Source organism: Colias croceus, chromosome 9, assembly GCF_905220415.1.
Source record: "Colias croceus chromosome 9, ilColCroc2.1".
Classification (NCBI taxonomy): Eukaryota; Metazoa; Arthropoda; class Insecta; order Lepidoptera; family Pieridae; genus Colias; species Colias croceus.
In genome coordinates, this window is record NC_059545.1 from 1,636,820 (window position 1) to 1,662,015 (window position 25,196).

General features: G+C 36.5%; 1 protein-coding gene across 2 annotated transcripts in view; it reads left to right on the forward strand.

Moving 5' to 3' along the window:
* Nucleotides 1-23,628, forward strand: part of LOC123694155 (sorting nexin-14-like) — a 28,038-nt gene extending 4,410 nt beyond the window's left edge. The window contains exons 7-17 of one of the 2 annotated variants that reach the window (XM_045639484.1): nucleotides 801-975; nucleotides 1,410-1,593; nucleotides 1,994-2,087; nucleotides 2,489-2,550; nucleotides 3,035-3,236; nucleotides 3,708-3,925; nucleotides 4,342-4,450; nucleotides 5,159-5,331; nucleotides 5,558-5,752; nucleotides 21,986-22,117; nucleotides 23,468-23,628. In XM_045639484.1, coding sequence (XP_045495440.1) covers nucleotides 801-975; nucleotides 1,410-1,593; nucleotides 1,994-2,087; nucleotides 2,489-2,550; nucleotides 3,035-3,236; nucleotides 3,708-3,925; nucleotides 4,342-4,450; nucleotides 5,159-5,331; nucleotides 5,558-5,752; nucleotides 21,986-22,117; nucleotides 23,468-23,516 — 1,593 coding nt within the window. In that variant the 3' untranslated portion in view covers nucleotides 23,517-23,628. Of the gene's footprint in view, nucleotides 1-800; nucleotides 976-1,409; nucleotides 1,594-1,993; nucleotides 2,088-2,488; nucleotides 2,551-3,034; nucleotides 3,237-3,707; nucleotides 3,926-4,341; nucleotides 4,451-5,158; nucleotides 5,332-5,557; nucleotides 5,753-5,948; nucleotides 8,065-21,985; nucleotides 22,118-23,467 lie in introns of those variants that run through there. The other variant, XM_045639485.1, reaches the window with a different exon arrangement.
* Nucleotides 23,629-25,196: the final 1,568 nt, after the last annotated feature.

Below are 25,196 nucleotides of genomic sequence, written 5' to 3' on the forward strand. Positions count from 1 at the left end.
ATTTACATTTTAAATGTGTTAAACAACACCTTATGTGGTTTATGTGTGTAGAAAATTATGCGAACAGCTAAATAAATATGTAAAATTTATAGCAGAGCATGAAACTTAAGAAATATTATAGTGCATATTTTAAGTGAAAGCGCGGTATTAAAAGAAAATCAACTATCATTTTTTATTTGTCTGTTTTGGTTTTATACATTTGCAATGATTTTGACAACATTTTTTGCTTAGCTATTGAATTATAAGGAACAGTATAAGCTACTCTTTACTATATTATTCATACTTGCCGCCTGGCAGTTACTCACTACTGCATATAGACTACTAGCTGCTCCGCGCGGTTTCACCCCCATGGCTTCACTAACGTTGGTCGTAACGTGATGATATATAGCCTTCCTCGATAAATGAGCTATCTAACACCGAAAAAATTTTTCAAATCGGACCAGTAGTTCCCGAGATTATCGCGTTCAAACAAACAAACAATCAAACAAACAAACTCTTCAGCTTTATAATACATATTAGTATAGATGTAGGTGTAATATGTATACAATCATATAGCGAGGCGACTCTTCGCTACGCCAGAAATTTTACGTTCGCAAAAATGTTATATTTCTTTTTTTCGATTTATATCACTTTTTTTTTTTTTTTTTAAGTGGGGAAATCTTCGAAAGATACCCACGGCCCCCGGGGTAAACCCCACTGTGTTCCGTCAAGCCGCGCAGTTAACCGGGGCCGCGGGTACTCCTTTGAAATCGTCCACGACCACGTTCGATTTATATCACTATCCTAACTTAAATTTGCAGGTAGAATTTCTAGAAACGTTCGTTCGCCAAACAGACTCAGTGTACGCGAAAAGGCCTAAACTTCTGCGCATAGAATTAGAGCTGCTTGTGAATGAGCAGGAACATTTCTATGCGTTTATGCAACACTTGAAGACGAATAGCAACATACATGTGTTGCAGTTTTATAAGGATATCAGTGAGTGATTTGTACATATTAAGCCGTTTAATTAAGGGCCTAGCCGCTTTATGAAACGGCGAAGTTTAATGACTTGGTTAATGAACCACTTATTAAAAATTATTTGAATTCTTTACTGCCAAAAGTAATATCTTTTTCTTAGCTTTGTTGTAAATTGTAGAGTGATGTTATTGAGCACTATTGCCTGCCTTTATAAATGAACAAAACAAACACATTGAATATTACTAACTACTGAAATGTATGTGATTCACTTTAAATTCATTTAACTGTAATAAAAACTTTTTTGCTTATAACCTCAAAATTATCAGAGTATCTAAACCATTTTTATGAATCTTTCTTTTCTTGAAAGACTTTAGGTCTCTTTTAATGTTAAAAAATAAATATTTAAAGTTGTTTTCACACTTAAAAAATAATTCATTTTAAAATCATTTCAGAATCATTCCAAAACCGTATCCTCAACCCGGAGCTAACTTCAGAGGAACAATCAATAGTGCGCCGTGAAGCTCGTGCGTTATACAAGCGATATGTTGCCGTAGTACTGCCCGGGGTCAACCTGCCGGATGCTCTGCAGCATGAGCTCAGGGACCTGCTGGAGAGTGGAACTGATTGTGTTAGACGGTAAGAGGATATTTATTATTAGACAATTTTCTTTTTTATGGCAGAACAAGCCACCAAGCTTGCAAGTTTTTTAATAAGGTAATCAACCATTGCTCTCTTTGCTATTAATTATTATAATAAAAAAATCAATATATTGGATAGACAATATTTTTCTTTTACAGCATTATACTTAATGTACTTTTTGGTGATTATAATAAATTAACGACTATGAAAAGTGTTCAATATGAATGAATAATATAAAATAATAAACATTTATTGACATTCTTGATAACATGAGCATGATTAATAATACAGCTGGCTTATACATGTATATTGACTACATCACGTTTTAATATTATGTATACTAAAAATAGTCCTTATAGAATCTTATTAAAAATATATATTGGGTTTTCTTGTTCAGTTTACAGACAAGTCGCGCTCTGTACCAAGCGGCTCGGCAGTCTCATTCCGTTCTTGAGAAAATTCTGATGCCAAAGTTTTTACATAGTGAAGAGGTAATGTTATATTTTTTTAAATTTTTATGAAATCACCTGAAACAAACGATTAAAATATTTTTTATTTTATTCAAGTCACTAGCTTACCACCCGCGGCTTCGCCCGATTTGTCTAAAACCTAATAAATTATATACTAACACCTTCCTCTTGAATCACTCTATCTATTAAAAAAAACCGCATGAAAATCCGTTGCGTAGTTTTAAAGATTTAAGCATACAAAGGGACATAGGGAAATAGGGACAGAGAAAGCGACTTTGTTTTATACTATGTAGTGATTTTACACCACAAAACCAGAATTCAATTAGAATATGTAATCACCCGATTGTTTATGTTTAATTTTTTATTAATTTGTATAGTATTACACAATATAAATTAACAGTAAATAATAAACTTTGTTGCAGTTTTATAAATTATTAATCGGACCAAGGGTACCCACCGGATATCACAAACAATTGACCAAAAGGTAATTTATAACTTGTTATATTTGATGATTTGATTTATAGGTTATTTATAGGTGATGATTTACATTCTCTTATTTTTTTTTATATAAAAAAATATTAAGTTGTCTTTGTCATCATGCACCCGGATAGCATCGATCATTAATCTCTAATCTACTATAATTAAATAATTCTAAATTGACTGTGTTGGCATAAATAGAACATTTAATTATTTTTTCTATGTATAGCAAAGCTCTATAAGAAGCAATCATCAAAGAAAACATTTCATGAATAACTTACAGAAAATATATTTTTATGATTAGAATTTTAATTATAGCTACTAGCCTTCCGCCCTCGGCTTCGCCCGCGTTTTCTAATTTACCATATTATTTTATACTGAATCTTTTCTCTTCAACCACTCGAATCAATTAAAAAAAAATAACATATAATCATACATAGGGACGGACAGAAGGAAGCGACTTTGTTTTATAATATGTAATGCTAATACAGGCCACAAGAAAAACCCCCAAAGCTGGGTAAACTCCGTAACACCATCAAACCACAGACCCTGGATGGCTCCGAGCTACCTGATGATGGAGTGGAAAACGTGGACATCCTCAAGTATTTGGATTCCCTCGCCAGTGAGGATAGCTTGGGAGACCAGGATCTGAGTAATTATAAAGTGGTGTTGACTAATGTGGAGACAAGATTGGTGAGTAAGGGTTTTTTTGGATATGTTTGGCAATATTTGGCAAAAGAGTTGATTTTGTTCAGGTTAAGATATGTAGGTGAAAAATCGATTAAATTTTTTTTTTATTAAAAATGCTTGCGGCCAAATTTTGACTGGCAACCCAGTCGATATATTATATTCTCCTAGTTATAAATATACATAAAATTTTGATTTTAGCAAAAAAACTATGAACGCACTAATCCTGCGGTGGGATCTTATACTATGTATATGTATTAAATATCTATCCTCTACCTTAGGTGGCTTGGAAGAAATCGCTTTTAAGCGATAAGGTCACCTTTTGTATTTTACCTCGCATCTATACAACCATATATTATACTGTACACTGTAATGTTAAATGGTGTGGTACAATAAATGGTTAAATAATAATAATAAAGACAAAAAGACTGGTTGAGAAGCGACTTGGTTTTATACTATTTGTTTTTAACATTGCAGCAACCACCCCCCCGCCGCGGGGCAGTACGAGTATTCACAATCGGCGTGCATCGCGCTATTTCTGGGGGTGTTGGGTCTCTTGGGGGTGTTGGGGGTGCTGGGGGTGCGTCCCTGTGGAGCGTGGAACGGAGTGAACATGACTTCCATCTGCTAAGGGCGAAGCTACAGGAGTTCCATGGGGATAGACTGTTGGCTCATCTGCCGCTGCCGTCCAGGAGGTATGCAACATCATACATAATTATATCACTACATAAAAACCATTAACTGATACGCATCATCTCTATGTATAAAAAAATATACCGGCGAATTGAGAACCTCTTATTTTTGAAGTCGGTTAATAACGAATCCCTATTTCCCTTGGTCACGGCTTCACGCGTGAACGGGGGACCGAGTTATTATCGGGTTAAGGTATGAAAGAAAAACTAAAAAAATTGTGCCTAAAAATTAAGAAAATGCGAAATCGTAACGCGATAATTTGCGTGGAGGCAGGGCATCGTTTGTGTTTTAGCTAGTGCACTATAAAAAATATATATCCAAAAGATTAAACGCCTATATAAGAAGACACACTTTTATTAATCTAATCCTATTGAGAATAGTAACAAGAAACAATCTTAATTTCAACACTTTTTTCCAGAGACAACAGTCCCTTAGAAACTCTACGCTACAAGTACGAAGATTTTCTCCAACGAATACTACAAATATCACTACTACAGACTAGTGAATTACTCTACCTTTTCCTTACGGTAAGTTAACACACACATAAATGCATTTTTTTTTGTATTTCCCGTATCAATATAACGATCCTTTTAATTTTTAGTTTTTTTTTTCACAAATATTAAAATAATAGTTTGTAGTCAATACTGGTTTGTAGGTAAAAAAATAATACATTTCCCATCATGACTTTTTGCTTTTCAATAATAATCAATCAATCTTGCATGCTAAGTATACATGTACGCACATTTTACTTTTTTGGCCATGTCAGAATCGTCATAATCGGAACTTAATACACATTTTTAACGGTGCTATCGAGAGACCACGCGTTCCCATACACTCCCACACGTTCCCATACACTACCACACGTTCCCATACACTTCCACACGTTCCCATACACTCCCACACGTTCCCATACACTCCCACACGTTCCCATACACTCCCACACGTTCCCATACACTCCCACACGTTCCCATACACTCCCACACCATCTCATACACTCCCAAACGATCCCATACACTCCCACACGTTCCCATATTAACACAACACAACAACAACATGTATGTATTCCACTAGTTTCCGCATATTATCACACACTTTCACATAGTTTTACACATTTTCGCACATTTCTGCACAAATTCCACATGTTTCGAATATTACACACATCCTCACCCATTTCCACACATATTCCACACATTTCCGCACATTTGCACACATTCTCACAAATTTCCTCATTCCAGGTGGACAGCGACTTCACATTAGTGGTACAAGCGTCCACACTAAACGTGAACACAGACCTCGGGAACATCTACCAGTCCGTAGCGCACAGATTGAGGAAGGAAAAGGGACAGCACTTGGAAAGCTTTCTGAGAAACTTTCTGATTTCCTCGGACAAGGAACGCTATCAGGCTTTGTGAGTAACATATTTGAATTTGTATACTTTTGGATCTTACTACAATAGTTGTTGTGTTTAATAACTATATTTGTTGCGTAAGTGTGAAAATTTATTTTATAGTGCTAATTTGTATATTTGAATGCTAATCATGTTTCTTGTCTAAAATTATGTAGAGATTTTAATTAATTAAGAGATATTTACTAAATTAAAATCGAGAATTATATTTTATCATCCTTTTTCGCAGGAAACAAGGCACCCGTGACGTGGAGGAAGCTCTAGAAGTGCCCGAGAGCGAGCCCGAAGTTAAACATGCGAGCCGAGCGCGGAACATTCGCGACGGAATGTTCGCGAACAACTGGGACGTGCCCGCCAGAGTTGTGTTCCGGGACAGCGCGCACCAGCCGCACGTGCGCGGCGCAGTGCAGTGCGCCATGTACATGTGTGAGTGTGGAACAGTGTGGAATGTGTGGAATGTTCCGCAACAACTGGGACGTGCCCCCACGAGTTGTGTTCCGGGACAGCGCGCACCAGCCGCACGTGCGCGGCGCAGTGCAGTGCGCCATGTACATGTGTGAGTGTGGAACAGTGTGGAATGTGTGGAATGTTCCGCAACAACTGGGACGTGCCCGCCAGAGTTGTGTTCCGGGACAGCGCGCACCAGCCGCACGTGCGCGGCGCAGTGCAGTGCGCCATGTACATGTGTGAGTGTGGAACAGTGTGGAATGTGTGGAATGTTCCGCAACAACTGGGACGTGCCCCCACGAGTTGTGTTCCGGGACAGCGCGCACCAGCCGCACGTGCGCGGCGCAGTGCAGTGCGCCATGTACATGTGTGAGTGTGGAACAGTGTGGAATGTGTGGAATGTTCCGCAACAACTGGGACGTGCCCGCCAGAGTTGTGTTCCGGGACAGCGCGCACCAGCCGCACGTGCGCGGCGCAGTGCAGTGCGCCATGTACATGTGTGAGTGTGGAACAGTGTGGAATGTGTGGAATGTTCCGCAACAACTGGGACGTGCCCCCACGAGTTGTGTTCCGGGACAGCGCGCACCAGCCGCACGTGCGCGGCGCAGTGCAGTGCGCCATGTACATGTGTGAGTGTGGAACAGTGTGGAATGTGTGGAATGTTCCGCAACAACTGGGACGTGCCCCCACGAGTTGTGTTCCGGGACAGCGCGCACCAGCCGCACGTGCGCGGCGCAGTGCAGTGCGCCATGTACATGTGTGAGTGTGGAACAGTGTGGAATGTGTGGAATGTTCCGCAACAACTGGGACGTGCCCGCCAGAGTTGTGTTCCGGGACAGCGCGCACCAGCCGCACGTGCGCGGCGCAGTGCAGTGCGCCATGTACATGTGTGAGTGTGGAACAGTGTGGAATGTGTGGAATGTTCCGCAACAACTGGGACGTGCCCGCCAGAGTTGTGTTCCGGGACAGCGCGCACCAGCCGCACGTGCGCGGCGCAGTGCAGTGCGCCATGTACATGTGTGAGTGTGGAACAGTGTGGAATGTGTGGAATGTTCCGCAACAACTGGGACGTGCCCCCACGAGTTGTGTTCCGGGACAGCGCGCACCAGCCGCACGTGCGCGGCGCAGTGCAGTGCGCCATGTACATGTGTGAGTGTGGAACAGTGTGGAATGTGTGGAATGTTCCGCAACAACTGGGACGTGCCCGCCAGAGTTGTGTTCCGGGACAGCGCGCACCAGCCGCACGTGCGCGGCGCAGTGCAGTGCGCCATGTACATGTGTGAGTGTGGAACAGTGTGGAATGTGTGGAATGTTCCGCAACAACTGGGACGTGCCCGCCAGAGTTGTGTTCCGGGACAGCGCGCACCAGCCGCACGTGCGCGGCGCAGTGCAGTGCGCCATGTACATGTGTGAGTGTGGAACAGTGTGGAATGTGTGGAATGTTCCGCAACAACTGGGACGTGCCCCCACGAGTTGTGTTCCGGGACAGCGCGCACCAGCCGCACGTGCGCGGCGCAGTGCAGTGCGCCATGTACATGTGTGAGTGTGGAACAGTGTGGAATGTGTGGAATGTTCCGCAACAACTGGGACGTGCCCGCCAGAGTTGTGTTCCGGGACAGCGCGCACCAGCCGCACGTGCGCGGCGCAGTGCAGTGCGCCATGTACATGTGTGAGTGTGGAACAGTGTGGAATGTGTGGAATGTTCCGCAACAACTGGGACGTGCCCCCACGAGTTGTGTTCCGGGACAGCGCGCACCAGCCGCACGTGCGCGGCGCAGTGCAGTGCGCCATGTACATGTGTGAGTGTGGAACAGTGTGGAATGTGTGGAATGTTCCGCAACAACTGGGACGTGCCCCCACGAGTTGTGTTCCGGGACAGCGCGCACCAGCCGCACGTGCGCGGCGCAGTGCAGTGCGCCATGTACATGTGTGAGTGTGGAACAGTGTGGAATGTGTGGAATGTTCCGCAACAACTGGGACGTGCCCGCCAGAGTTGTGTTCCGGGACAGCGCGCACCAGCCGCACGTGCGCGGCGCAGTGCAGTGCGCCATGTACATGTGTGAGTGTGGAACAGTGTGGAATGTGTGGAATGTTCCGCAACAACTGGGACGTGCCCGCCAGAGTTGTGTTCCGGGACAGCGCGCACCAGCCGCACGTGCGCGGCGCAGTGCAGTGCGCCATGTACATGTGTGAGTGTGGAACAGTGTGGAATGTGTGGAATGTTCCGCAACAACTGGGACGTGCCCCCACGAGTTGTGTTCCGGGACAGCGCGCACCAGCCGCACGTGCGCGGCGCAGTGCAGTGCGCCATGTACATGAGTAAAAATAACTCGGTCGAGATTACTTTTAAAAAAAATAATTTATTTAAACAAATTACAATTTTTACTTAATCTACGACCTTAACTATAGAGAGCTGGTGCGAGAATGACGAGTTCACTTGTGAATTGCTTATATACCCGAGATATCCTCCTGCCTGGTGGTCCGGTGGTGGTCCGATACCGTATAACCATTAAATTAATATCCCTTTGTTTTATCAATTACGTATTGTTCATGTTGATACGTTCCTTCTTGGATGTCCACGGTGTTATCATGATGAGTTCACTGGAATTCGCATAATGATCCTGTTTCTTAGGTATTTGCCTTGTGTACGGCGTGTATTAGGAGACGAATTAAAACAACGAGATCATGATTAAGACTGCATCTTTATTTGTATTAATTATTGATTATATATCGATATAATTGGGTTACACGTGTACATTAGTAATGATGAAACAATTAGAATATGCTTACACACTACACCTCCCTTCTAATAGAAAAAAAAACATAATTACATTTGTTTTTTTTTTAAACATATAAAAAGATTACAATTGTGTTTACAGTTATACAATTCTAAGCAAATGCGAATATAAAAGTATTATAACTAATATTTATTAAGAAATATATAACTTAGTCCTATTTTTATGGATTATGTCTAACTTATTATTCTTCATAATTTCTACGTTTGGTGATATATCCCTAATAACTTTATAAGGACCTGAATATAAATCCTCTAGTTTGTTACCTAAACCTACTTCATTTTTCACTAATACTAAATCATTTTCCTTATATGTAACAGGATTGATATTTTTATCATAATCTATTTTTCTGTTGAATTTACTTTTAAGTAGGTTATCTCTTGCTTCTTTCTGTGAAAGCTGTATACGATATCTTAATTCACTTGGATAACTTTCGTAATTATATATAGGTTCCACTAAGCCTTTACACAAGTTACTTGGTAGTATACATCTCTTACCAAATACTAATTCATAAGGTGTAAACTTCGTTTCGGAATGTACTGAAGTGTTGTATGCAAAACACCAAAAGGGAAGCCAGTGGCTCCAAGTCTCTGGGTGCTTATCTGTATGAATTCTAAGATAAGAGTTTAAGTGTTTATGAGATACTTCTAAAGCTCCTATGCTTTGATGATGATAGGCAGTAGAATTTAATTGTTTAATTTGCAATAATTTACAAACTTCTTGGAATGTAGATGATATAAATTCCTTACCTCTGTCAGAAGCTATCTCCTTGGGAACTCCATATCTAAGGATAAAATTATTGACAAGCGATCTTGCAACCTCATCAGTCCTTTTAGAAACTAAAGGGTAAGCTTCAACATATTTACTGAGCTCACATTGTAAAGTAAGTATATATGAAAAGTTATCATTATCAGTTCCTAAGGGTCCAACTAGATCTAAAAATACTTTTTCAAATGCTGAATTGGATGTTGTTGTTATACTCATTGGCTCTTTATGTGGAGTTGAATGTTTTTGTCGTTGGCACTTATCACAACGTTTTACAAAATCCTTTACATCTTTATCAATTCCAGGCCAATAGTAATATTTTTTAATATTATTTGACATTCTTCTCATACCAGCATGGCCACTACTAGGTAAGAGATGAAAGTCATTCAAAATTACGCGTCTATCATCTTTATCATTTATTCGCTCTATATCTTTTATAACACATAATCGTGGTCCGGACCTATCTTTCATTTTCTTTATTTCTTCTAACAATTTACGAATAAATTCTGTATTATTCTTATTTTTTACTATACAAACTTCCTCAATGTTTATATCTTTACATAACTTATCTAGTTCTCTCACGAATTCACCTCGTGTACTTCGCGATTGAGATTCTAAATATTTAATAAAAATTGTTCGTTTACTATTAACGTAACAAAATAATTCAGTTTCATAATTTATAATACCTTCTTTCTTAATTCTTTTATAAGTTCTCAAATCGATAAATACTAATTCAACTGATTCTTTCGGTTTAATATGAGTCCCTACGACATTTGGTTGATCAGGCCAATTATCTGAGGGTGCTATATCATCAACCGAAGAATCTTGAAGTTTTTTGGCTTGTCTACGAGTCAAAACATTAACGTTATGCTCATGCATTTCTTTTAGTTCTTTCAACGAGATTCGTGACAAGGCGTCTGCTACACTATTATTACAACCTTTTACATATTCTATAGTAAAATTGTATTCTTCTAGAGCAAGTCTGAATTTCATTAGTCGACTTGAAGGATCTTTCATATTAAAAAGATAAATTAAGGGTCTATGATCTGTACGAATTTTAAAATGTCTACCATACAAATATGGACGAAAATATTTAACCGCCCACACTATTGCCAATAATTCTTTCTCAATTACAGGGTAGTTCTTTTCGGCTTTGTTTAGCGTTCTACTTGCAAAAGCAACAGGACGCCCATCTTTATTCGCTAAAACGGATCCTATGGCATAATTAGACGCGTCAGTCCCGAGAATAAATTCATTTTGTTCCGAAAAATCGGGATATTGTAAAACGGGAGGAGAAATTATTTTCTCTCTAAGAGTTTCAAATGCATGCTGACACTTTTGATCCCAATGAAATGATACATTTTTTCTACAAAGTGAATTTAAAGGTTGTGCGATTTCCGCAAAATTTCGTATAAACTTTCGGTAATAATTCACAAAAGCTACAAATCTCTTAACTTCGTCACAATTTTTTGGACATGGATAATTTTTAACTGTATTAATTTTTGCCGGATCAGGTTGTATGCCTTTATTAGATATTACATGACCCAAGTACAAAATTTCTTTCTTTAGGAAATCACATTTTGAAGGGTTTAATTTTAAATTAACTTTACGCAACCTTTCAAAAATATCCTGTAGATTTTTATTATGAATATATAAAGACCGTCCAAAACAGACAAGATCGTCTAAATAAATTAAGCATTTTTCGTAATTAAGACCCGCTAAGGCAATATTCATCATGCGAGAGAAAGAACTAGGGCTTGTTTTTAAACCCATTGGCATTCTAGTCATTTGATATTGACCAGAACCAAATGCAGTTAGTTTTCGACTATTTTCATCTAAGTTTACATTATAGTACCCTTGGTGTAAATCTAAATGACTGAAATAAACACTTCCAGACAAAGACTCTAATATCTCAGTGATATCCGGTAAAGGATATTTGTCATCTACTATACAGTTATTTAACTTTCGATAGTCAATAACCAAACGCCATTTTTTAGCACCTGTTGAGTCTATTTTCTTCGGTACTAATAACACAGGACTCGACCAATCGCTTTGACTTGGTTCTGCTATGCCTTCTTCAACCATTTTATCTATCTGTTTTTGAATTTCATGTTTTTGGGCTTGAGGTAATCTATACTGCTTAGAAAATATTGGAGTGGTCTCTGGTTTCAAAGCTATAGTGTGTGTATAAATATTAGTTGTTTTTAATGTATCTCCCGGTAAATAAAAAATATCAGCGTACTTAGCGCATAAATTTTCGATAGAAGTCTTTTCCTCAGTATTCATATGAGAAAAATTCATATAAGAAAATAATTGTTTTACTCTATCTGCTTTATTTTCTACTTTATTAAAAGAACAAATATTATAATCACTTAATTTATGTATATTAAAATTTAATTTTGATAAAATAACACTATTTTCCGTAGTATTTAGTATTTTAATAGGTACAACGCCATTTATGGGAGTAGCAATTGAACTAGCCAAATAAATACCCTCTTGTATCTCTGTTGAAAAAATTACACAATCTTCTTGGCAGTCTGTCTGAACATAGTGAATAGATTCGCATCTAGCCGATACTTCTAACTGATTATTAAATGTATTTCTAATAGGTAAATTAATTGGTATATTAGAACTATCACGCATTGTCAAAATATTTTTATCGAAATCTAAAACAGAATTGAACCTTCTTAAAAAGTCTCGACCTATTATACCACTGCACCTAATTGGCAATGTATCAAATACATAAAACTTGTGATTAATAATTAAATCATCGCAACTCAATTGCATAAACACGTATCCTATTGCTTGGACTTTGCCCCCGAGACCATTGATAATTATGTCTTCATTATATACCGTAAGATTCAAATCTAAGACATTTTTATATTTAATTGCACACAAGGATGCGCCTGTATCTAATAAAAATGGAAATGTTGTACCATTGACTGAAAAATTTATATAAAAGTCACTATGGCAAGATAAAATTGTATGGTCAATTTTATTAGTCACGAAAAAATGTTTCTGTATTTACTGAATTTACAGGCTGATTTTCTGTCATAATGTGAACATTTGGTTGTTGGCTTATCCTTTGGTTTCCTCTAGGTCTAGACATACCTGCATTCTGCTGGCCTCGAAACTGGTGGCCACGCATTGAAGTACCTCTGATGGCGAACTGATGATTATGTCCTCGTTGGTTGCCACGAAAACCTCGGCCTTGCCCCCTATAGAAAGGAGAATAGTTGTTGTATCTTCCTCGCTGACCTCTAAAATGTTGCCTGGTACCTCTATAATTAGAATTAAAATAATTAGTTTTATTCATACCCAAAATTTCGCCAGACGCTGATGTACTGGTACCTTCTTCATCCAGAGCCCCTTGAATTGCGTCCTTTAGAGTGGTAAAATTCCTAGCGGCTATAATCGTACTCAGCCTACGATTTCGCAAGCCGTCAGCAAATTTTTTAATGGCTATATTTTCATTTAATGGTTTTAATATTTTATAATTTTCAGAATTTCCATTCGCTTGCGATATCGTAAGGTCCACAAACAATTCAGATATTTCCTGACCATAATCTGAAATAGATAAATTATTTTGTTTGATGTTCTCTAATTTACACGAAATTGCAGTTGCCGCCTTATGAGGTAAAAGTTCTCTTTTCATATCCAAAATCAAATCATTCACATTTGTATAACTAGTATTTAATCGCAACTTTGCACCTTGAGACAATCTACTCTTTAAAATAAAATTAATTAAATTTTGTTTACACGTTTCATTCTCCAATAAAGAGTTATAATATTCAATATTATCGATTAATTGCTTGGTGTTGGCCACTGTATCTGTCATACAGGGCAATAATTGCAACGCAGTTTTCAAATCAAAAGTATTCATTGTTAAAATAGTTTCAGAGCTGGATGTATCACTTTGACATAAATCAGTTATCTCGTTATATAAAGCTAAAAACTGTTTGCAAAAATTATGCACTGGTGTAGGATCCTCATTAAACTTGCTTAATCTTAACCTCCTGGGGCCTGCGGTCATATATATATTACATAAACAATAAAAAAATATTTCAACGCCATCTTTTGCGTATATGCGCGAATAATACCTCAAATCGATGTAGTGGTATGTCATCCACTATACTAAACGATTTTTGGTTTTATAAGTGACAGTGATTTGAAGTATTCTCATTTCGAAGTTGACGGTGGCTGTGCGACGGCAAACACGTGGTCAGTAATCTTATATTTCTAGTGGAACCATTCGTATATTGCAGTATATCTTTGTATATCTAATGATAATAGATATTATTTCTGCAACTGCAATAGTTATTTTGTAAGATAAATCTAAAACTTGTGAAAAATATTAATGTTTTCTTTTATGTCATACTGGTAAGACATTTGGTCTCAATTCTTGCCAAATTGGTATTGGTTACTAGAGCCCCATGTATTACCTATATGACATTCTTTAGTTTATGTTACAGATTTTATTATAATTTCCAAGGATTATAAGATACTGAGATCTACCAACACCTGGATGAGTCAAATATTGACCTATATGATGGACCTATGGAGTTTCTTGCCGGTTCTTCTCCATAGATACTGCTTTCCGAATCGGTGGTAAATGTTAATACTATTGTGACGATTCAAAATTGCTTTTAGAAGAAGTCTAATTGAATAAATAAATGTTTGAGATGAAGATAATACCCCAAATGATACCGATGAAGCCGCCCAAATACCAGAACATGATTCTTCTTCCATTCGTCCAATGAGTATGAGTCATTTCAGAACAGAATCGTCACTATGTATGTCATCTTTAGTTGTTGGCAGACCATCTCGGGGACGCACATGACGTGGACCAAGCTTATGGGGAGGCTGACCGAGAGGATGGATTAGAAATAAGACCTAGGGGTGGACGTGACAATATAAATACACCACCACGCCGGTGCAAAATACATGAACTGGTCGTTTCTCACCCTTAAAAATACCTATCTATGAACCAAGGTACAAAAAATAGACACAGAACAATGGATAGAATAATAACTATTTAGATTCAAGTTTAAAAATATATAATAACTAAAAAAACATGTAGTTTTTCTTCATTTTCATAAACTTATTACACTTGGAACTGGGACCCCCTGTAATATATACATGACATAAAGAAAATCCAAGTTTTCCACGAAAGATTTTTTTTACCATTTTTTTGAATATCTATAATTGCATTAGAACAGATACAGCTAATTTTTATTACAAAAGAAAGAGAAAAAAATCCTGGGTCTCAGGAGGTTAAATTATAATCGTTAAGCCAGTCTTTGTATCGCCCATATATTTTATTGGCTTCAATTAATTTAGTGACTAAAATACTACCTTGCCTTCTTTTAGGGCCTATTTTTATTAAATACGATCGTACTTCTTTTAGTTCATTATATAAAGACTGTAAATAGGTTGCCATAACTTACCACATTGATTACTCATTATTAATTAATGTATGAATGTACTATATATACGACATAATAGAATTATAATATACTTATTATTGCATTATATAAATTTACTAGAGTCCACTAAATAGTTCATTTAATTTCGTTCCGTTTTCACAATTACATATATATAACACTAATCGACACACGCACTTTTATTATTTAAAACGAGCACTTATGGCCGCACTTATGCACGCACTTTAGGCCGATTTTACACAACACCTGGATTTTTCGGAGACTGTAGCTGAACTTCGCTCCCATTGCGAGGACCTCATGACACACGGAGATTTCTGGCAGATTTTTTCCATCAGTTACATTTTGCGAATATGTAGGTACGGAGATACGATAACAACAGGAGGTGGTGGATTTTTGGTTACCCATGTTTTATTAGAAGATATATAGAACACTCGAATCTCTCGAATCACCACGTACTTAACTGATCCATTTATTTATTTATTCTTATTCCTTCATAATAACTTTGATTATTTCTTTCACTAATAAGCACAAGTCCAATAAAAGTTCCAGTCTATAATATAAGGTAACGCGGTGTCAAATAACCGAGTCGCGCGGGTGGTCGACTATCCTGGCAGGGTCGCCATGTACGGCGTGTATTAGGAGACGAATTAAAACAACGAGATCATGATTAAGACTGCATCTTTATTTGTATTAATTATTGATTATATATCGATATAATTGGGTTACACGTGTACATTAGTAATGATGAAACAATTAGAATATGCTTACACACTACACTTGTTTTGTTATTTATTTTAAAATTAAGTGTGGCCTTTTGCTTTGCTTTACTGTCCCCCTCCAAATTCGAAGTACAGGTTTTTGAACGAAACCTGGATCTGAGAATTTTAACATAGATTAGGCACATTATTATCACAATAGTTATAAATGTTATCCAACTATATTGAATAATATCGTGAGTTTCAAAATTAAATGCGGGAATCCTCTTCAATTCGTTTAGCTTAGATGAAATCTTCTTTCTATCATACTTGCTAAGTTCTATTTCAGTTACAGTCTCCATTGGCTGTAAATCCACTTTACCAATAATTATTTTGTCCGTTGATTCCCTCGTGTGAAATAAAGTTTTTCCTGAAACATTCAACTCACAATTTTCTCCATATAATATATTAGTATGCTTTGTCCATAAAGTTTCTCTATGATTATTACACTTAATTCCAACTTCAGTTGTCTCATTAAAATACATATAAATTGCTTTTGGGGATATCTCAAAAATTTCTTCTTTAGGACACTTTATTGCTACCATTTGACATTTTTCGCTATTCATTGTATTTAGTATTTCAGATTCACAAGTATCTTTCGTCAAAATATTTCCTTTACAAATTAATTCATTTATTTCTATACAATCTTCAGCTTCATACATTTCTTCTTCATTGTAAGCTAAAGTAACCGTTCGCATAATAGAATAGGAACAGGATAGGTTATGTTGGATAATAGGTACAATTTTTCTTGTCCTAAATACACTATTCTTAACTAATGGTATTTCTATTACAAAGTATACTATTCCATCAATAATTTGACAATCTACAGTAATAAACTTTTCTAAATCATTTACATTTCTAGATATAACAATTTCACTTGGAATACTATTAATCGTATCTTCTAACAATTGAGATTGCAATATACTATAATGATACATTTTGTGTTCAGCAAACGTAATAGCTGTTGTTAATCTTTCACTTACATCTTGCAAAGTTTGAGCTTGCAATAACAAAGATATAGCAACCTTTTGTTGCGCCTTACTAGTTAACATAGTTAACAATTGATTATTAATATCTTCCTGAATTAACGTAATATTTGCAATCTGCTTATTATATTCCTCTAAAGTTTCATCTGTTACCGATATTTGTTTATTATAAGCAATTCTTACAGTTTCTAAATCTCTTTGAATCATATCTAAATCATTTTGATCTAAATTACCAGTTATCGACTTAATTACACTTCCTAAACCATTAATTAATCCTCTTTTAATCCTATTCTTACTTTGAATATTTAAATGTTTACATATCTCTCTAACATGTTCTAATATAACATTAATTCTCTGATATATATAATTAACATCATCTATCTTAGAATTTTTATAAGCAAAGTTTAATTGTTGAGATAGAAATATTTTCTAAATTTAATACAATTGGTTTTATTTCTAACTTATGAATAATATACCACTTTCCTTCTAAAATTCGAGCAGGCTTCAATTCGACTATTATTACATTTTCTGACGGTTCTAACTGCTTGAACTTGTATCCGAAAGTGAAGTAGATTCTGAAACAATTAGTTCCTCTACATGATATATTTTACCATTACTTATTTTATATTTATTATGAGGTTCAACACTCAATATTTTATATGGACCTAAAAATCTTGATTTCGTTTTATGCCTGTCCGCCATAGAGTTTTTCAAATAAACTGTATCACCTACCTTAAATATTTTCGGGGGTTTAATTCTTTCATTCAATCTTTTATTCCTATCATGCTTTTGCTTCTTTAACAATTTATGAACATTTTGATTTAATTCTTTCGCAAAATCTCTATGCTGGGCAGTATATCTCTGTATAACTACTTTTAAATTATCAAAACTACGCAACTTAGGCTTTCTACCAAAATGCACTTCAAATGGCGTCATATTTATCGCACTATGCATTGTATTATTATAAGAATGTACAATAAAATTAATCTTTTGATTTTGGTCCAAATCTGATTCACGTTGTAAACGAAATAACTCTTGTATAGTACTATGTAAACGCTCAACATCCGAATTTGATTTATGATGTTGCGGTGACGTAGTATGATTAATAATATTATAAGTTTTAAAAAGTTCCGTGACAATCTCACTACAAAACGATTGTTCACCATCATGCACTATCTTATTAGGTGCCCCTATAAATGCAAATATTTCGTACAACACATCATATACTCTACTTTTATCTACAGGTTTAATAATAGCATATTTCGAAAACTTATCGATAATCGTAAGATACCATTGTCTTTCTAAAGACATAAAATCTATATGCCATACTGACATCGGTTCATGTGGAGTTTCTGTCTCCGAATATAGTGTATTATTTGGATGTCTATTATATTTTTCTTTCCTACATAATTCACAATTTAATATATATTTCTTAATATTTTTCCTCATATTCTCCCAATAATATTTTTCACGCAATTGTTTATACACAATTTCTGTACCTGCATGTCTATTATTTAATAAGTGACATTCTTTAATTAATTTTAACTGTTCCTCTTTATCATCTATTTCTATCAATGATTTAGTATATCTAGTTGGCTTAAACTTACTATGATCAAAATACTTCCTATAAACTTCAGAAATTTTATAATACAATTCGTCATTTGGTATTATAAAAGCATATTTTTCCTTACTCAAATATTCTAACATATATCTTTTAATAACTTCTTCCTCATTATTAGGTGGAATATAAAAATACCACATACCTTTTTCAAATTTCGCGTTTTCATATGGAGCACTTTCAAACACAACACGTCTGAGACGTTTAGGTGGGTAACTATCAATGATTGGAATACCTGTATCGCTGTCTTGTTGACAAGAGTGTATTGTATTGCTCAACGACCTATTGTCCGAACAAGAATTCGATTCAGTGGTTATTGCTGTATCATTATTACGAGGTGTACTAGCTAATGATAATTCCTCGCCACAATGCGCTGCTACGGAATCTACACTTGTGTGGTTTATTTGTATTCTACTTAATGCGTCAGCTACGTAGTTTTCTTTACCCTTGACGTGCTCAATTTTATAATCATAGTCTTGTAGTTTAAGTTTCCATCTAGTTAGTCTTTGATTTGGTTCTTTTAATTTAGATAACCATATTAATGCTTTATGATCTGTTCTTAAGATAAATCTCCTACCGTAAATATAGGGTCTGAATTGATTAACAGCCCATATAATCCCTAACAATTCTTTTTCCGTAGTGTTATACTTTCTTTCTGTTTCGCTTAAAATTCTCGACGCATACGCTATCGGATGATTTTCTTGACTTAATACTGCACCTAGAGCTATGTCCGATGCATCAGTTGTTAACACAAACGTTTTACTAAAATCAGGGAATGCTAAAATCGGAGCATTCATTAATAATTGTTTACACGACTCAAATGCTTCTTTATACTTATTATTATTAATATCAATAATCGCGTTCTTTTTAGTCGCATCCGTTAAAGGCTTAACTATCTTACTTAAATTAGGAATAAACTTTCTATAATAACCTATTAATCCTAAAAAACTTCTAACTTCTTTTAACGTTTTCGGAATCGGAAATTTCTTAATTGCCTCTATCTTTGACTGATTTGGCTTTAGTCCGTCTTTATTAAGAACATGACCTAAAAATTCGATTTCCTCCTCCATGAATACGCATTTATTTTTATTTAACTTTAAATTAACCCTACGTAACGCTTCAAAAACTTGCTGCAACCTATTTATATGGTCTTGCTTATTTTTTGAATATATAATTATATCATCTAAATAAACTAAACATATATTCCTACTTATTTCCGTTTTTAAGATATTATTCATCATTCTTTGAAATGTCGCGGGAGCGTTCTTTAAACCGAATGGCATTCGCAAAAATTCATAATGCCCATTAGGCGTACTAAATGCCGTTTTCTCAATAGATTCTTTATCCATTAAAATTTGGTGATAACCCGAAGTTAAATCTAAAGTAGAGAAATATTTATTCCCTTGTAACTTAGAAAATAACTCTTCAATATTTGGCAATGGAAATATATCAGATTTTGTAATTTCATTTAACCTCCTATAGTCTATTACCATTCTCCATTTCTTAATGCCTGATTGATCGATTTTCTTTGGCACTATATGCACTGGGGATGACCATGGCGATTCGGAAGGTTGAATTATTTTTTCATTTAATAATTTAATAATTTGTTTATCAACTTCTTCTTGTTGAATTTGCGGCAGAAAAGGACGTTGATAAATTGGTTCATCACTAATTAAATTTATTTTATGTTTAATTGATGTAGTCGCGCTATTCGTTACATCTTCCGTAAATAAATCCTTATAAGTTTCGCATAAATTATTAATATCTGAATAATTTTCATTAGTCATATGGTGAATTAAAATTTCACTACTTGGCAAAATTAATTTACGTTCCTTTAAATCTATTTTAGCATTAACTTGTTCAATCATATCTGTACCCATTAAAATATCATATTGATCACTAAAATTAAATATATAAAACTTCATTGTTCCTTCACCCGTATCAAAGTACTTATACCAGAACGGAGTTTCTATTAAACCTACATGAGTTGACGTACCATGAGATGTACGAACTGAAAATTTCTCAGGCTTATAGTAACTTTTAAAATATTTCGAAGCTTTTTCCGTCATAAAAGATCTTTGACTACCTGTATCTATTAAAACTTTTAATTTTGGATCATCCGTTTCGAAATAAGGTAAATAAGACTTAACAAAATTAAATTCTATGGCCCTTTCTTTTGAGAGGCCTTTTTGTAAAAATTTGCTTCCTCTATATTATTACTATGAAAGACTTCCTCTGCCACTAACCCTTTGCCTAAATTCGTTTGACCTGGGCGTAACTGAGGCGCTGTCCGCATGGACACGTCTTCCGTTTCATTTAAATTTCTATTAATCGGGCGATATTGATTACGCTTAAAATAACTATTCTGTGGCTTATTAAACACATTATTTGGATTTGGCTTCCATGGGTATTTTTGATGGAAATTATTATTATTACTTTGGTTATGATTATGATTATAATTGTTATTATTATAATTTATCCTCGGATTTTGTGGATAATTAGGATAACTATGCTTTTGGTTTGTAAAATTTGGTTTATGTTGCGAATAACCCTGCTGAACAATTCGCGGCGGCGGTAAAATACTCGAAAACTTTTGTTTAATATTGTCAAACCTACCCTCAGCTTCTAATTGTAGAATTCGGGCGGCCGTTTCCTCAAAACCACAGTTTGATACATAAATTTGATCATGATAAGGTAAACTGTTCCTTAACGCATTTTGCGCGGTATTAATATACGGTTCCATAACTTCGTCGACTAACGTTTTCTCGGTATATTTGTCTAACAACTTACTTCTAATAAAAAATAACTTTTGTTTTAATTCAAAAATTAAATCCTTATAACTACCTTTTCTCTTAACATTCGATAATTCAATTAATAATGTATTAAACTCCCTATTATCTCCACATTCTTTCTTTAAGGTTAATTCTATATTTTTCCATTTGAAATCATGGTCTACCATAGAAATAGTCATGGCGGCCTTAGATTCTAGCTTACTCAACAATAACATAACGTTTGGTGGTGTGTCCCCACCCGCGATTTGTAACCAATGTTTGGCACAGTTTATAAAATTGTACAAATTAAATGCGTCACCATCATATGTGGGAACGAACGATAACAAAGTTTTTGGATCCATATTGTCTATGACAGTTGGATTACTAGAGCAATTTGAATAACACAAATCACTAAGACTGCTCTCACTTTCAGAAGGAGAGTGATTCTCTCCCGTATCCCTATAGTTATATACAAAAGTCGGGGGTTTCAAGTGGAAAGGAATGGTGAAAGGATTATGCAACGGTACTTACAGCACAAATCCAACGATGACCTCTTTTCTCATATCTTCCCTCGAACTTGTATTTTCACTGATTTATTTTTGGGTTGCTTAACTTTCAACCTTGAAAGATTTCGTGAACTTTTTCGTAATAACGATGTTTTACTTTAATTCACTCGTTAAGCCCCTAAGTTGGGCGCCAGTAAAAATAACTCGGTCGAGATTACTTTTTAAAAAAATAATTTATTTAAACAAATTACAATTTTTACTTAATCTACGACCTTAACTATAGAGAGCTGGTGCGAGAATGACGAGTTCACTTGTGAATTGCTTATATACCCGAGATATCCTCCTGCCTGGTGGTCCGGTGGTGGTCCGATACCGTATAACCATTAAATTAATATCCCTTTGTTTTATCAATTACGTATTGTTCATGTTGATACGTTCCTTCTTGGATGTCCACGGTGTTATCATGATGAGTTCACTGGAATTCGCATAATGATCCTGTTTCTTAGGTATTTGCCTTGTTTTGTTATTTATTTTAAAATTAAGTGTGGCCTTTTGCTTTGTTTTACTCATGTGTGAGTGTGGAACAGTGTGGAATGTGTGGAATGTTCCGCAACAACTGGGACGTGCCCGCCAGAGTTGTGTTCCGGGACAGCGCGCACCAGCCGCACGTGCGCGGCGCAGTGCAGTGCGCCATGTACATGTGTGAGTGTGGAACAGTGTGGAATGTGTGGAATGTTCCGCAACAACTGGGACGTGCCCGCCAGAGTTGTGTTCCGGGACAGCGCGCACCAGCCGCACGTGCGCGGCGCAGTGCAGTGCGCCATGTACATGTGTGAGTGTGGAACAGTGTGGAATGTGTGGAATGTTCCGCAACAACTGGGACGTGCCCGCCAGAGTTGTGTTCCGGGACAGCGCGCACCAGCCGCACGTGCGCGGCGCAGTGCAGTGCGCCATGTACATGTGTGAGTGTGGAACAGTGTGGAATGTGTGGAATGTTCCGCAACAACTGGGACGTGCCCGCCAGAGTTGTGTTCCGGGACAGCGCGCACCAGCCGCACGTGCGCGGCGCAGTGCAGTGCGCCATGTACATGTGTGAGTGTGGAACAGTGTGGAATGTGTGGAATGTTCCGCAACAACTGGGACGTGCCCGCCAGAGTTGTGTTCCGGGACAGCGCGCACCAGCCGCACGTGCGCGGCGCAGTGCAGTGCGCCATGTACATGTGTGAGTGTGGAACAGTGTGGAATGTGTGGAATGTTCCGCAACAACTGGGACGTGCCCCCACGAGTTGTGTTCTATCGTGGAACTTGACACTTAGAATAGCAAATTAATTCAACACTAAAAAATAAACAAAAAATAACAAATAAAAATAACAATTTAAAACTAACAACAACTATTTGAACTAAAATATGCCTTCTGAGGCGTAGTCATCTTTCGTGAATCTTACTGTACGCGATAGAGAGCACGTGTCGTGTGCGAATGGCTTTGTAACGTTCTATGTGTAGAATGTTCTAGATGGAATGTTTTGTGTGGTATTTGTTAGTGATATGAGCGGAATTGGAATGTGTGTTAAGAATAATTTTGAAATGGTAGTTAATACACAGTAAATGAGACAGGAAGTATGTAAGTTAATATGTAGAAAATCAAATAAGCGTCGTATGATGCCATTGCATATTATATGCCGTTATTATTCGTGATAAATCAACTCATTATCTTGGAGCCTTATCATTATCATTATTGAAAATTTCACTACCACGTGTGTAGATGCATACATGTATTTTTCCTCCATCTTTAGCTTTATTTTTCGAAAACTTTTACTTACTATTATTTTTGAAGTTATACTTCTTTTGGTGCGATGGAGAAAAATGATGAGAGTGAATTTTTACGATGCGCGCGCACACCGACACCTAAATTTAACAGCATGAAGTTAGTTCTAGGTGGTATGTAACTATGTTCAAGTTGTATATTCTAGTATTTTTTCCATAAAGAAGTATAATTTCTAACGCGTGTACATAAGTACACACACTTTTTTTTACTATTTTTTCCATTTTCAGTGCTGAAAATAGCGAAACCGCGCAGTATACTAACATGCATTATTGGTAACATACTATCAATGTGCCGCCGTTTCGTCGACGAAATGTTCAACACTTGGCTCGACGCGCGACTCCGCTCGCTGCTCAGCGAGAGACGGTTGGCGCATTTGATACGGTTGGGACAAGGTATAAAACATACCAAATATTAGAAATATTTGCTAAATATAATCACAAAAAAAATTATTCTTTATTTATTAATTACATACTTCGTTTCATAGTTTTTTTTGATATATTTGGATATTTTGAATTTTGAATTTGAATGAATATAAATGAGAAATTTTAAAGAATAAAAAAAGATCGGTCTTTAGGATGAGATTCGAACCTGCGTCCCTCGACCTACTATAAAAAAATGATAGAAATTGCTTATAAGGATTAATGTGTTGTCAAAGCTAGGAGTTTTCACGGTTAGTGGTCACGGTATAAAATCCCGTCGAACGTTATAACGTTTATAGCGTATATTGGAGTTATAACTTAGGCCCCGGAATCACAGACACAATAGAAAATCTATTGTGTCGTGGACCGATCGGGCCGCTCGGGGTTCAATGGGTTATTTGAATAAGAAGTTTAGTTATTTTCTACTCTTAATCCTTTTTAATTAACCTTTTCAAACTACGGTCATAGGAACAATATGTTTATATTCATTATTCTTGTATTATTTTACTATTTCTCCATCTATTTACCCCATTTAACCCCACCCTACTTCCAGGAGTATTATTCAGCAAGAAAGCCGCCCCCCGCATGAACCAAGTGCACCAACGTCAGCTGGCCCGCAGCGCGCTGATCGCGTCCGCTTCGCTCTCCCCGCGCGGGGTTCGCTTCGCTAGCGAAGTGGGAACGGCGTTCGATGTGCTGCAGAATCCGCAGTTGAATAAACAGGTGTTTAATTTTAAAATAAATATTACAATAAAAAATTCTAAGGCTTCTAAAATATATTCTTTGAGATAAGGCGTGAGAAATCAGACATTTTAACAGTTTAATTTTAATTTGTATCCAATGTCACGATAAAAAAAATATTTGACCTTCAAACCTTTATAAAAATAAATATACGAAAAACCCCGTTCCAATTCATTTAATATGCTATCTGCTATTTTGATTAATTAAAATATGATAAACGTTAAATTTCAGCTCTATTTTTGTAGAGTATAAAGACGAAAATATATTAACTTCTATTACACTTACATACCAAAGTAAAAAAACGCCGTGTGTCCCTCGGGGACTGGGGCGGTTGCGCTATTGCATGCTATGCCTTCAAGCCACACCTCCGCCCGTCGGAGTGGGGAGCGTGAGGTTTTTCGTTACGGAATTTCTGGTTTCGGTCCCCGCGCTCAAGGCCCGCGATAGACGCCATGCAATAATTAATAATTAAAAAAAACCTTTAATTTTCAGTTGGTGTACAATCTACTGGATCTATGCGTGGTCGAATTATTCCCAGAACTTCTCAGCGACAACAGTTGAGATTAATAAATAATTATATAAATCTTTTGTAAATTCCAAGTGTACCAATTGTATTAACCTATGCGTAATAGTGTAATTGTAAATACGTATATTTTATTATATATATTTTTTCTAATAGTTTAGTTTGCCTCGCATGGTAAGAGGTGTTCATTCTATGAGTATGGAAACGCCAAATAAATTATTTTCATATTGTTATTATGTTTGTTTTATTTAAAAAATAACCCGACACCGTTTA